General features: G+C 35.3%; 2 protein-coding genes and 1 non-coding gene across 3 annotated transcripts; 2 read left to right on the forward strand and 1 right to left on the reverse strand.

Moving 5' to 3' along the window:
• Positions 1 to 4235: 4235 nt before the first annotated feature.
• LOC149023351 (embryo-specific protein ATS3A-like) lies at positions 4236 to 4649 on the forward strand. Its single transcript, XM_089142743.1, has one exon. It carries the CDS (start codon positions 4236 to 4238, stop codon positions 4647 to 4649), a length of 414 nt encoding a protein of 137 aa, XP_088998869.1.
• A 910-nt stretch (positions 4650 to 5559) lies between these two features.
• Positions 5560 to 5640, forward strand: TRNAL-CAG (transfer RNA leucine (anticodon CAG)). Its single transcript has one exon. It is a non-coding gene; the product is annotated as a tRNA-Leu (tRNA).
• A 922-nt stretch (positions 5641 to 6562) lies between these two features.
• On the reverse strand, positions 6563 to 7529 carry LOC149023353 (uncharacterized). Its single transcript, XM_089142744.1, has 2 exons — positions 7173 to 7529; positions 6563 to 6817 (listed from the first exon to the last, which is right to left on the reverse strand). Exons 1-2 carry the CDS (start codon positions 7527 to 7529, stop codon positions 6563 to 6565), a joined length of 612 nt encoding a protein of 203 aa, XP_088998870.1.
• Between the last annotated feature and the right edge of the window lie 6539 nt (positions 7530 to 14068).

Consider the following 14068-nt stretch of genomic DNA (forward strand, 5'->3'; position numbering starts at 1 on the left):
AAAGAGGTTAAAAATATCCAAGGGGTAATCACAGAGACGAGGGGAAAAGGGTAAAACCAATCTAACGGAGAAAAAAAGAGTAAAGAACGAAGGGTTAGTTCAATACCTCACACCAGAAAGCCAGAGAAGAAAAGAACTGATCTTCCAAGTCACTGTCAGTACTCCAGAGACTCTTTCGGATCTTCCCCGCAGCCGTCTAAACTCCCAAATAAGCAACCACGAATAAAGTATTCGTTAATTAGACGGAGGTTACCTTATATAGAAGTCTGGGGGCAAAGTAGGGCAAAATCCTGCCGGGGGTCGCTTGGGCCGGTCGCTTAGGTTGAGCGACCGCCACTAGTAACCGCCCCCATGTAATTTGCCATACAAGGGTGCTTTTACTAGGGGCTGATACCCAAGGCCAACCTAGCCCTAAATAAGAGATGGGGGAGATCTTACCTTCATTCCGGACATATCTGAACAACACCTGACTTCTGAAATTCCCAGCTTCAACCAAGGCAGGCTCTTCAGATAAAGGATTCAGATCCATGGGTCCTGGGTATGGATCATGGGCTTCAATCTGGATACTCCACAAGTTCACTCGACTAGACCTTCGAGTTCTCGGACCTGGAATACGGATCTCGGGTTAGAAATACGGGGGGTATTACATCCCAACTGAACCTAAAACCTACAAATCAGCCTCAAAAGACCCAAAGTGGATTGATGCAATGCAACAAGAATACAAAGCCTTGATAGACAATCAGACTTGGAACTTGGTGTCTAATACCAAGGGTATGAATATTGTTGGCTGTAAGTGGGTGTACAGGATCAAGACAAAAAGTGATGGTTCCATTGAGAGATACATGGCACGATTAGTTGCCAAGGGGTTCAGCCAGCAAGCAAGAGTGGATTTTCATGAAACATTTAGTCCAGTTGTAAAGCCAGCCACCATTCGAACAGTATTAACTGTTGCACTCTCAAAGTCATGGCAAATACATCAACTTGATGTGAAAAATGCCTTCTTGAATGACAACTTAACAAAAGATGTTTTCATGGAACAACCACAGGGGTTTGTTTCCACATCTAAACCAACACAAGTTAGTCATCTACAAAAAACAATTTATGGTCTCAAGCAAGCTCCACGAGCTTGGATTCACATATTCAAAACATACCTACAAGGAGAAGGTTTCAAGCAAGGCATGGCAGATTCTTCAATATTTACACGCAAAACCCAAGGTACAATGACAGTATTGCTGTTATATGTAGATGATATAGCATTGGCAGGAGCCAATGAAGCTGCAATCCAAAAGGTTATTCAAAGCCTAAGCAAAGAATTTGCAATGACAAATTTGGGACACTTGCATTACTTCTTAGGAATTGAGGCTAATCGAAGTTCAAATGGTCTTTTACTCACTCAAAGTAAATACTCCATTGATTTATTAAAGTCTACAGGAATGGAGACTTCAAAGCCATGCACAACCCCAATTGCAGTTGGAACAAAGTTATCATCAACAATAGGTTATCCCCTACCTAATCCAACACCATACGACAAATTAGTAGGAGCCTAACAATATCTGACGATCACAAGACCAAATATCTCATATGCAGTTAATCAAGTGTATCAGTCCATGCAATCTCCCACAGAAGATCATCTACAAGCAGCAAAACATATTTTACGTTATGTCAAGCATACTATTGGTGCTGGTGTTCTCTTGAAACCAACCCAACTTTCATAGCTGCTTACACTGATGCAAATTGGGCAGGATGCCCAAATACACGCTGATCAACTAGTGGGTTTTGCACTTTTCTTGGGGATAATTTATTATCATGGTCTTCCAGGAAACAACCTACAATATCTAGATCAAGTACAAAAGTTGAGTACAAATCCCTTGTCGTCACAACATCTGAGTTGCTATGGCTTTCTTATGTTCTACGTGATTTGCAAGTACAACTTCCAAGAGGAAGGAAAATTTATTGTGATAGTGTGTCTGCAACATAAATGGCTGCAAATCTAGTGCTACATGCTCGCACAAAACATATAGAAGTGGACTATCATTTTGTCCAAGACTTGGTTCAGAACAACACTATAAAAGTGCACTTTGTTCAGTCAGATGATCAAATTGCAGATGTGTTTATTAAAGGCTTAACATCACAAGCTTTCTTCAAGCATAGAGACAACCTTGCACCTGCCAATGCAGAATTTGAGGGGGGATGAAAGACCATAACGGATCTGTTATGATTTGAATTTGATTTTATAATTCAAGTTTTTTAATTCATTTTTTAATTCAATTTTTGAATTCAATTTTTGAATTCAAGTTTTTTATTTTGAATTCAAATTTGAATGTTGAAAACAACTCTTGTACAACATCCATGTTTATTTATAAATACATAAGACTTATCCATCAAGGTAAGCAACCTACTTATCAAAAGTAGAGTTTTCTCTGCATTGTTTCAAACTACCTTCCATCATTCCCCAAGAAGACAATTCATGTTATTTATGATTATATTTTTATGAAACTGATAACGAACTTTAAAATAGGATGAAGGTATTGCAAGATTCAAAACTCAAATATTTATACATAATGAATTCTGAAATTAATGGAAATTCTATTAAATAATCAGTATACACAATTTTTAGAAGCCTAAATGATTTACCATCATTAAAGAATAATGAAATAATCATTAGAAGTAATGAGCACCTTGTTCAAAGGGTTATAATGTACAATCACTGGATCAAGTGGTTGCTATTTGGGTTGAAGGGAATAATCCAAACAGGAAGTAGAAATATAGTAATTGAATGCTGTTTGGGTACAAAACATTGAATGAAGCATTATTATGTTTGTTATAAAACCATAGTAACTCTAATACATATTACTTTTATGCATCAATGGTAACTGTAATAACATCTTTATATGATTATAAAATCTATTAACCAACATCTTTGGGTAAAGTAACAGGTTACTCAACTCAAAACTTAAAAGTTTATATTATTTGTAATATTAGATTAATGATTTGCAAACATAACCTTTCATTTGGATACATAAGTAATCAGTTGAAATTAGTCATGATGCTGAATTTCTTTAAAGTACAAAAAGATGACTACTCTTGATTTTGCATAAGACAATGAAGCAAATGTGCACCAATGAATCAGTGATATCTCCAAAACTCAAGATTTATGAATTTAAAAAGGTAGCGCTCACCATTGGCAACAATAGTTAAAAGAAGAGGAAGCTTCTTAGAAAGTTCAAAATTATGTCAATAAAACAACAATCTTAGTTATTTGGATTAAACAACCTTAGTAAACTAATAGCTTTGGAGTAATTCAAAATAAATATATATATATGGTTTTAGACATTAACTAATAGCTTTGGAGTAATTCAAAATAAAATTGCATTCAAAGTTAGGTTGTATGATGTAGATGTTTAGTAAACTATTGTTCTCTTATCATCTTTTCCCTGTATGTTTCTTCCCCCATATATTAGTCACGTGCATTTGCACGTGTAAAATTTACTAGTATATATATATAAAGCCCCTTTCCCCCTATATTTAGAATTTTATAATATTGTACTAATAATTTTTTTATTAATTATTGTATAACTGAAAGAAACATCGAAGAACTTCTTGAAGTAGAAGAAAATACTTAGAATTTATAAATATAAGAGGGTATGGTGAACTTTTTTTCGGTAGAAGTGTCTTTTTTTATATATAGGGAATGAGAATATTACATATGCCATCAGCCAGAATTTTTGAATTGTGCTCCCTCTCCTCTATCCAAAACTCTCTCAAATTCATTCTTCCCTCTCTCTCTCTCAAACATACATATGTGTGTGTGGTTGTTCTGAACTTTTGACATGATATCAGGCTGAAACAAAGGTTGGATGGGCTATAGCCTATAGCTGGGCCCAGATAGGCCCATCTTCTCAAAGTTTCAAGAAAAAGGGGTAAAAAGAGAGATGCAAATGCTTCCGATATCTACAAGGAAATCACTTTCAAGGATTCCCATTGACCATTATTGTTCATCTTTATATCCAAAAGGAATCTAATCTAATCTAATCAAACTCTAAAGGGACTCAACTTGCATGAGATCTTATAAATGACTAATTTTCTCAATCCAATTATTGAATCAAGCACCATTGCAAAACAATGCTTCACCCCGTCATCTTTGGCTTCAGCATTCTTATTTCTCTGTTCGTCAATGGAGCTGAACCAACTAAACCCCCTTCCATCCACCTCAAGGGAGTTGTTCTTACTCTATAATGGTTGAAACCACATGTGCACCATCTGCAGAAACCACAGATGTAATCAGTGTTAGATTCAGTGACTCAGCTGGAAATCTTGTAATAGTGAAGCATTTGCAGAATCCAAAAGGATCAGATGCAAGGAAGAATGGAGTTTTGTATCGTGGGTTTGACAGATGTGCCACAGATACGTTTGAAGCAACTGGAGCTTGCATGAAGAAGAATGTTTGTTCACTTTATGTGAAGAAATTTGGATCAGATGGATGGAGACCAGGTTGGGTTAAAGTGTTTCACCGAGAAGATGATGGTCGCGTTTCGCCGATCTCATATCCGTTCTATTTCAGGAGATTTGTGCCGGAAAATGTCTGGTTTGGCTTTGATTATTGTAGCTCTAACAGGGATACTGAACCAAGAGTTGCACGTATATATTGATCTGCTGGATTAGGTCGTAATCTGTGTGTTAAATAATGAAGTATGTCTTAGAGAACTGAATAACAGTGAGGCATAATGTATGGATTAATCATGAATGTTGTAGAAGTTCTCTTCGAAGCAAATCTATCTTTTGAATTGATTCTCAGTAATAGGATTGTTGGGGCTTGAGATTGGTTTGGAGGGTTATAGTGGAGCATTTTAGCTAACAAAAAGAGTACTGTGGATCATCTCCCCGACGAGTGCTCCTCCGATAGCGTTACAACCACAAATTATGTGGGGCCCACTAGTAAAAAATAATAAAATACTTAAATGAGAATAAACCCCATCACCTTAACCTTGTGGGGCCCCTGTAATTCTTGGTCAACAGCCGTTGGGGGAGATGATCCAAATTCTAGAAAGAGGAGTAGGGAGAAGAGCAAAAAGTGAAGAGGAAAAGACAATAGACTCCTTCAGATGAAAAATCTCAGATCTTTTCAACTACTAGATATGGAGTTACGAGCAGAACAACACCTATTTCAAATTAATTTTGGAAAGACAAAGGAGATAATCGTCGGAGAAGTTTGGTAATGCTTCCATGTCTCAAGTATCTCAAGTTTGAATCATTTTTACTTCTATGTTTCTCAAATTGAACAGTTGTATGTTCTTTGACTTGAGAATGAGATCACTACCGGCTTCTATGAACTATATTAGACTAGCGTAAAGTTGTGTGCTCTTTGATCTGTAGTATGCTAGGTCTTCGGTGGGGCTATGCTAATGGAAACATTGCATGGCATGGGGCGCAAAGTCAGCACTACTGTATTCATCCTGGTGTTTACCCAAAAGAAAAGAATCAAAAGATGGAGATTGATCATAATGAACTATAGAAGATGATATTTAGTAAACTTAATAAATTTAGTGTCTTATCACGAATGTCAAGATGGCCGAGTTGGTCTAAGGCGCCAGTTTCAGGTACTGGTCCGAAAGGGCATGGGTTCGAATCCCATTCTTGACAATAAATTTGTTTTAATTTATCTTTTTGACTTGTACTATCAAGACTCATAAACTCGGTTCAAAATCCACACGGTAAGGTTACCAGAATTAGTTTCGCGGAGACGGTACTTGTACTGAAAACACCCCTTCCATAATAAAGGAAGATATTCAAAACCCCAACCACCCTCCTTTATTCCAGGCAAATAGCATGATTTTATGTATCAATAGCATCTATTCTACAATGACTAAGAAGCCAAGGATTCAGATTGTATTGACTACATGATATTGAGAAGGGAAGGTAAAATGTACAAAAATTTTAAAAACTATAAATTAAGGAATATTAAGGTTATATTTTCGAGTCCAGATCTTCTACCTATTAGGGTAGAGTTATGTCTCTCCGCACACCTTTCCATTATATAGAGGTTTGAGGGGCATCGGATCTCAGGTTCTCTATTGCACTCCCTAAATAGGGTTCTTTTCACCTTTCCCTCACGCTATCAGTCATTGAGGAATACTTAGGCTTAGAGGGTGGTCCCCCTTTCTCTAGTAAAAGCGATCAGAATTCGAACACGCCGCATTTTACTGGGAAGGATCATATTTAGATACATTGCACTAAAAGTCTAAAACCATGGTAGCATGGGTGGAGCTAAATTGGGGCCAAGAAGGACCATGGTCACTTCGTTTCTGCGAATTTCTTCGTTCTTCTTCTTCTTTTTATTGTTCTCTTTCTGCGTGTGAACCCTGATTAAAGAAAATTTTTAACGATGAAGATTGGTGGATGCTGCTTCTTTTTCATCAACCAAGTTATCACAAGCACATTATAGAAACCAAGACGATAACATTAACGCAGATACTGGTACAGTACGTAATGCTTAATTGGAAACATTCATATATAGATACATAATTATAGAGAAGGTAAGAGAGTCCCGATGCACTTGTGCAGACTAGCAGTTTGTGGAAGAGTTACTGGTGGAGCAGCAGAAATATTGCTCTTGGTGGGATGTGAAGCACTCGTCTTTGAGAGCCTTGGTTGTGACCGGGAAGAGTTGCAATGTCTTAGGAGCAGCCATGTTGCAGTGAGGTGTAATACTACTGGTGTTCATCTTCATCATCATCATCCATTCCTGCTCACACATCTGGTTGGCTTTCTCCACTTCCATCCATCCTCCCCAGCAATCTATCATCTTCCATTCTTTTCTCTATTTCACCGTCAAAATATACAAATCACATCTCAAAACATATAAGTTCTTCCAAATCAATTGTAAGAGAAAAGCATGCAAAAAACAAAGCTTTTTAAGTGGTTTGATAATACTGTCTATAAGAAATTTTGTAGTGCAGTTCCTATATAAGGCATAGGGGCTGGCCTTGGCACCACGGTTAGTGAACTTCATGTATAGTCTCGAGGTCAAAGCAAGTCTCCCAGTAAAAACTTGTTAGGATAAAACTATAGAGGAGAACTGTTTCCGGGCTTGTGTGGAAGCTTTTGGTTTCGGCATCATATACAAAAAGCATAAATGGAACTGAATAAATTATGAAAATCAAAAGGATCCTCACCTGGGGAAGAAACTGGTGGGCTTGGTCAGGAGAAATTGCAGCACTAGAAGAAGGAGGAGGAGATATTTCAATGTGAGGAAGGAGATGACAGTGAGTCTGGTGCTGCTGCTGCAGTTGTTGTTGTTGTTCTTGTTGTTTGAGGAGTTTCTTGCGTAGTTTTTGACGATCTCTAGCTTTGTGGTTCTGAAACCAGTAAAAAACATTCTTGCCTTCAATCCTGCCATAGTGAGAGAGATGGGAAGCAATGTGTTGTATCTGAGAGGCAGTGGGAGTTCTAATCCCCCTTCTGTAAAGCTCCTCCAGCATCATCAGCTGCTCTGGTGTGGGACACCACCTTGTTGAACCTGTCGGCGGCATCTTTGAATCGATCTGCTAATCTTTCGATCTTTGTAGTCTGGACTCTTGAGAAGGAAGAAGACTGAAAGACACATATAAATAGAAAGACACGTAACTTCTGAATAGTATATAAATAGAAAGACATGTAAATGGTGAATAGTATATACAGTACATTGATAGGTTAAAAGCATACGTAAGCATGCAGAATACTTCTGCTGTCGTTTCCTTGAAATTGACATTTTATCAGGCTTCTGTCAAAGCTTGAGTTTCTATGGAGAACTCTAGATTCTCTAACCTAGAGACAAGTTTAGTTGGAAGGAATGATTACGTATTCATCACCTTATTATTACATATTTACATGTCATTTCAAAACAACATTTCCTTTAAGAAAAGAAAAAAACAACAACAAATTTTGTTTTTTTGAGAGAAACGAAATTGGGTCATGCTCATTTAAGCTGAGATTTCAAACCATCAGATCTAAAATTCGGACAAAATTAAATCTCGATAATTGAATTTTAATAGTTTCGATGATCCAACGGTCCATAATGTGTAACTTGACGGTACCCAAAGCAAGACCCAGGAGGAAAGACTCAAATAGATTAAGAAACAACATTTATTTATAAAATAAAGAAATTGAAATAACATTTTAGTTTTAAATTACACGGATATTTAGAGTTATTTTTGAAAATTTTACATTACTCTTTTGTGAAGTTTAAAATGAGGTTGAGTACGTTCTTATAGTTGTTAAAAATATGTCTAGATACATATGGGTGTTAACAAATGATTATAATTTATAATATCTTTGACTTATATTAAAAAATAAAATTATTATTTTGTCTCATCTTTTATTTTCAAATTTGTATAAAAGTGGGTAAAGAGAATCTACCTTCTCTTGCCAAAAATCACTTACCACTCTTGAGCACCATTCTATCAAAAAGCACTCATAAAAATGATGAATGAACGTGTAATGCTACAGCACAAAACCAATTTCTATTGTGTAAAGGCAAATCAAAGCAATGATAGATTGAAATTGCTTGGGTGTTGTGCATTAAAATAAACGTTCAATCTCGATTGTCTATTTTCAAAAATGTATTTTCATATTTTTGATAAATGGACAGTGGAAATCTATTCACAGCACAATATTATGGATTAATTGTCTAACAAAAAGTCGAAGTCTAGATAAAATGAATGAAAGCCAGATAAACATAAGAGATCAGTTCAGACAACAGATAACATTTTGGATAACTGGCCATGAATAACCTTTTCCACCTCTGAAGGTCTGTGAACCATAATAGCTACTCCAAGTACTACTACTGCACTACTAGCTGAGTTTTCAACACACGAAGTTGGGCAGATGGGCATTCTTGAAAATTCAAAACGACAGATTGCGTATGCATGGGAAAGATGTAGAAAAATTACATCTTTTTTGTTTGGAGAGAGTATCTGGGAGACAAAACTGGATAGAGGGCACTGGGCTGGGCAGGCTACGGATTCTGAAGCCTGAGAGACAGAGAGAGTCTTGTAATGCATGGCAGGATTCCAAGTTCGTCTCCCTTGCCAGCCCAACTGTGTTGTCACATTCTTGCCTTTTTAAGTTCTTTATTTTATCTTGCTGTCTTGTCACAGCTCACCACCATTTGCATCTTGGTTAGATAACTCAGTGCCTCAGAAAGAGAACAAGTGAGAGAGAGAGAAAGAGAACACTAGATAGGAAACTAAGAAGGTGTTCAGACTTCAAAGGCTTCAAAGATCATTCCCTTCGTCAGCTAATTTCTCTCTCTCTCAGGGAAAAGTGGGACCGAGACAGTCAGGGCTGTCTCCAAAACGAGCATCTAGAGCACTGGTGATCGAATAGACAAGAGAGAATCAAAGCTGTTTAATTGTCCAAAGGAGCGAGAAAATTTTTCTGAGCAACGGCCAGTGAGAGCCGCAGGGTACGCGTTCTCCCTTTATGTCTCTCTTCTCACGTTCCTCCTATGTGCCATTGTTATTTGCGGCAGCCCTGTAACAGTTGAAGGTCCAGATTTTACCACGTAAAGTGTGGAATATGTGAAATGAAATGGCAGGGTTCTTGTTGTAAATACAATTTTTATTTTTATACATAAAGGTTTAACAGTTTATAAATTTATATAATAATACCCTTTACCCAACTCAGTTTTACTGTGGAAATCAAGAACTTCCCTTCACAGCTCCTGCTTCCACCTCAAATCCCCACACTCTCATGATCAGCCTGGCTTTCTTTCTCAATTAAAAAAATTCTCTCTGATGATTTTTGGAAAAATCGTTCTCAGAGACATCCATGGTGTTTCTGTCATTCTGTGGAAATCGTTTTGCCAACTGCAGAAGTTAATTATTGCATAGCAAAATTGAATGGTATACTGCTTTAACTAATGAAAAGAAAAAAAAATAAGAAAAGCAATCAATGAACCCTACCTATCATTAAATTGGAAATAAAGACAAATACAACAAATATCCTTTTTCTTGTTCTATAAGATTCCCAAGTTTTAATTTGTTGAGTCTCCTTAATTAGGGTTTTTCCTCTTGATTGGGAGGTGGATGAACTCGGTTATATCCTGGTAGCATTCTCTTTCACCTCCTTTGCTTCTCCCATCATTTGCTTCTCTTTATACAAATTGAAAAGGCAAAACACCTTAGAATTTTATGGGCTAAGATTCACTGTCTTGACCAAATACGACAACGCAAGGTCAATCCTGCGCCTACTTTTTACTATGAACTACAGCTCCGCATGCTCGATGAGGGCGTCTCCATGCTTGTTATCTAAGGGCATGTTTGGTTACATGAATCCAAAGATTTGAAATTTCTAGATTCATGAATCTAAGAATTATACCCGTTTGGTTGTAAAAATCTCTAGATTCATGAAATCTAGAGATTCACCTTTTTACACTAAAAACGTGAATCTGTAGATTTATGGGTAAGAGGTGAAATCCAGAGATTTCAAAAAAGCTATACATTTGTACATTCACAAAAATCACGTCGATCAAATAGTTTTTTAGGATGAATCCACAGATTTCATTCCACAACCAAACATCTAATTTTATAAATTATAACTCCATAGATTTGAAATCTATAGATTTGAAATCTCTAGATATTTGAAATCTTCAGACTCATGTAACCAAACAGGCCCTAAGAGATTCTTGACGGTAGGTGAAGATAGAGTGATATCGAGCAATCAAAGAGTAGAAGACTTATTGTTGGTGTAATGATTCAACGTAACAAAACGGTCACTTAATGAGCCATTGCTGAAAAGGTCACTTAAGGAGCCGTTGCTGATTTCCGTTGCTGATTTTTAGGATTTGCACAAGTGTAGAAGTGGTTGCTATTTTGTAGAAGGTTGAGTATGTTATGGTTCCCGTTTAAAGAGTTATTTTGTTTTTTTAGTTTTTATAGGACTGTTAGTTATGGTTTTCTCGATTTTATGTAAGTTTGAGTCTATGGTAGTTTTTCTTTAAAAAGACATTGAAGCTGGTCTGTTGTGATTGTCTCTTAGGAAAGAATTCTAGAGTTTTTATCATTCTTATTCATCTTCTTTTCATTTATTCCAACAGTTTGGTATCAAAACCAGGTTATTCTCCTAACTTTACAAGTAATGGCAATCATATGGGAAGCATATCATAGCAATCGATGATCCATGTCTTCAAAGGAGAAATTTTTGATTTTTAGAAGATCAAAATGAAAACACTTTTCAAGTCACAGGAATTATGGGAAATAGTGGATGAGGGATACAATGAAACGAATGATGAAGCAAGACTGAGAGAGAATAAGAAAAATGAATGCAAAGGTTTTCTTTTTCATTCAGCAAGGTCTTCATGAAACCATCTTTTCCAAAATTTCAGCAGCTGAGACTTGAGAGTGAGAAAAAGGCTTAGAATATACTGTAGAATGAGTTCCAATGGTCATCTAAGGTAATCATTGTAAAACTTCAGCCTTTAAGAAGATATTTTGAGACCTTGTTTGTGCAGAAAAATGAAACAATCCAAGATTAATTCTTGTTTAGAACAAAGGCAATAGTTAATCCTATGAAGTCTTATGGAGAAACCATCTCTGATGAGATTGTTGTAGCTAAGGTTTTGAGGAGTTTGAATTCAAGATTTGATTATGTAGTTGTTGCCATTGAAAAGTCAAAAAATTTGTCAACTCTTACTATTGATGAGTTGATGGGATCATTGCAAGCTCATGAAGACAAATTAAATAGATCATTGGAGAATGATGAAGAAAGAAGTATCAACAATCGTTGCAAAATAAAAATATTATGAGCAATTGTTGCAAAATGAAAATATCATCAAGCTACAACTAAAAAGTCCAAATTTGCAGTGTAAGGGTATGAAGCTCGAAGTCGGTATGAGTCAGGGGTTTAGGTTCAGAGTGGAGGTCTTTGGAGTGGAGGCGTGGAGGTGAATTTTTGAAACAATGAGGTTTAGGTTCGAGAACATTTTAGGGGCTTAGTTTGTAAATTTACAAACTTGAAACCCTTAAAATGTAAAAAGAAAAATATATATATTTGCATATAATACCTTTGGGTTTTTAATTTGAACCATTGAAGATTAGTTTGATGACACGGTCGAATCTTGACCATCGGCTGCCATCGCTGCTGCAAATAAAAATCCTCCTATGTGAATGATCTTTCTACCCATACATGAACTCATAAATAGAAGGTGGACCTTGGGCATGGCACTAGCTTTTGTTTGGATCCTATTCTTGAAATAACTCTCCCAATGAATTATTAACATTCTTTCTTTCTTTTTCTTTTCTTTTTTTTTTTCTTTTTCTTTTTTTCTTCTTCTTCTTTTTTTTTTTTTTTTGGTAAATAAATGAGTCATGACATTCAGTCGTGTAATATTCTAATTCAAAAATTAAGATAAATGTTATGAATGCCTTATTAGAGTTAGAATATTATACCTAAGGTATGTTTGATTACATAAATCCAAAGATTTCAAATCTATGGATTCATGAAATCTAGGGATTCACCTTTTTACACTAAAAACATGAATCTGTAGATTTATAGGTATAATATGAAATCAAAATATTTCACCCCTATTATAAAAGTGTTAAACATTTGAACCATGACTCCATAGATGTTTTAACCAAATAGTTAATTTTAGAAACCATGACTTCATAAATTTGAAATCTATAGATTTGAAATCTCTAAAATTTTGAAATCTTCAGACTCAAGTAACCAAATAGGCCTTAATTGAATTTTATAACTCATTAGTCACTTATTGAGAGATTTCCTCTTAAGAGATAAGTCAAATACACCAAAGTGGGGAGCAAATTAAGGGTTAATAGTGACCCAAAATCAATGTGTGAACCAAAATAATTAATTTATAGAATGGAGGTTTTGCAGGGGAGGGTGTGGATGTGTGGTGAGGGTGAGAGTGAGGGGGAGCCGGGGACGGTGGGGAGAGGATTTATTGCTTGATCACGCTCCAACATACAAAATACGTACGGAAAGAAGCCTCCTCCTTCATAATTAAAAAGAATTAGAAAAAAAAAAAAGAGATAATTACTATTGCCTCCTTATAATTTGATTTTATTACTAATCAAACCTAGTTCTTTATGAAATTACTATTGCCCCCCTCACTTTTAATGGCGTTAAGTGGTTGTTAAGATAAAAAAAAATGAAATGTCTATTTTGCCCTTCATTAAAACTAAGAAGTAAAAAATATGGTATTACTCTCATTTATAGAAACTATATTGAACGTCAATTATATTTTTAAAATCTTATATTTTAGAATTAATTTTGGATTTGGAGGGACCACATACTTATGGTTGTTGAAATTCTCACATTCTACTTAATTTTTTATAATCACAATGATGAAAGTTTTACAAACAAATTAGCATATAAGATGCTAATTGATAGGAAATTTGGTAAAATGCATAATAATCAACATATATTAGGTGATTTTCAATTTCCAACTTTGAATTAAATTTGATATTTTTTAATATTTTAAGTTTTACTTAATTGCATATTTCCTTTATTTGATGATTTCTTTTTAGAGAAGAAAAATCACATCTTTCCTTCATTAAGTAGTTTTTTTTAAAGTGAACTTAAAGTTAATTTTTTCCAATAATTAATTAAGGGTAGTATTATAACTTGACAAAAGAGTAAATAAGTAAAAAGATAATTGCAGAGTTATTTTTGAAATTTTGAAAAAAATATATAGATGACATCATCAAGAAACTAACGGAGCTTAATGGTAGGGGCATTAGTGATTGTAGACAAAGTTAAAGGTTGGGATTAACAATTTTAAAAAGTACAAGGGATAAAGTAGTAATAAAATCAAAGTACAAGATGACAACAATAATTATTCCTAAAAAAAATCATCCATATTGATTCTTGTATTTTCATTGCTCATTGTGTTGGGCTGTATGATCAAAGCCAAGCGGATTAACATCCACTACAATTCTTTGGGCTTAATGGGTAATATTTTGACACTTACTAATTTATTATCTAAATGTTACAATTAAATACTTAGTAAAAAATGCCTCTACTACATTATTCCTTTAATTTTTTCTTAATTCAAGTCAATGCTAATAGGAGG

This window comes from Hakea prostrata, chromosome 2 (genome assembly GCF_041222555.1).
Source record: "Hakea prostrata isolate BN-2017 chromosome 2, UWA_Hpros_2, whole genome shotgun sequence".
NCBI lineage: Eukaryota > Viridiplantae > Streptophyta > Magnoliopsida > Proteales > Proteaceae > Hakea > Hakea prostrata.

Bases quoted from the DNA above. Each gene is read 5' to 3' on its own strand.
- LOC149023353 (XM_089142744.1), bottom strand. From the start codon at position 7,529: ATGCCGCCGACAGGTTCAACAAGGTGGTGTCCCACACCAGAGCAGCTG. The intron at 6,818-7,172 runs GTGAGGATCCTT...ACGGTGAAATAG, and splicing joins CCCACCAGTTTCTTCCCCAG to AGAAAAGAATGGAAGATGAT.
- LOC149023351 (XM_089142743.1), top strand. From the start codon at position 4,236: ATGGTTGAAACCACATGTGCACCATCTGCAGAAACCACAGATGTAATC.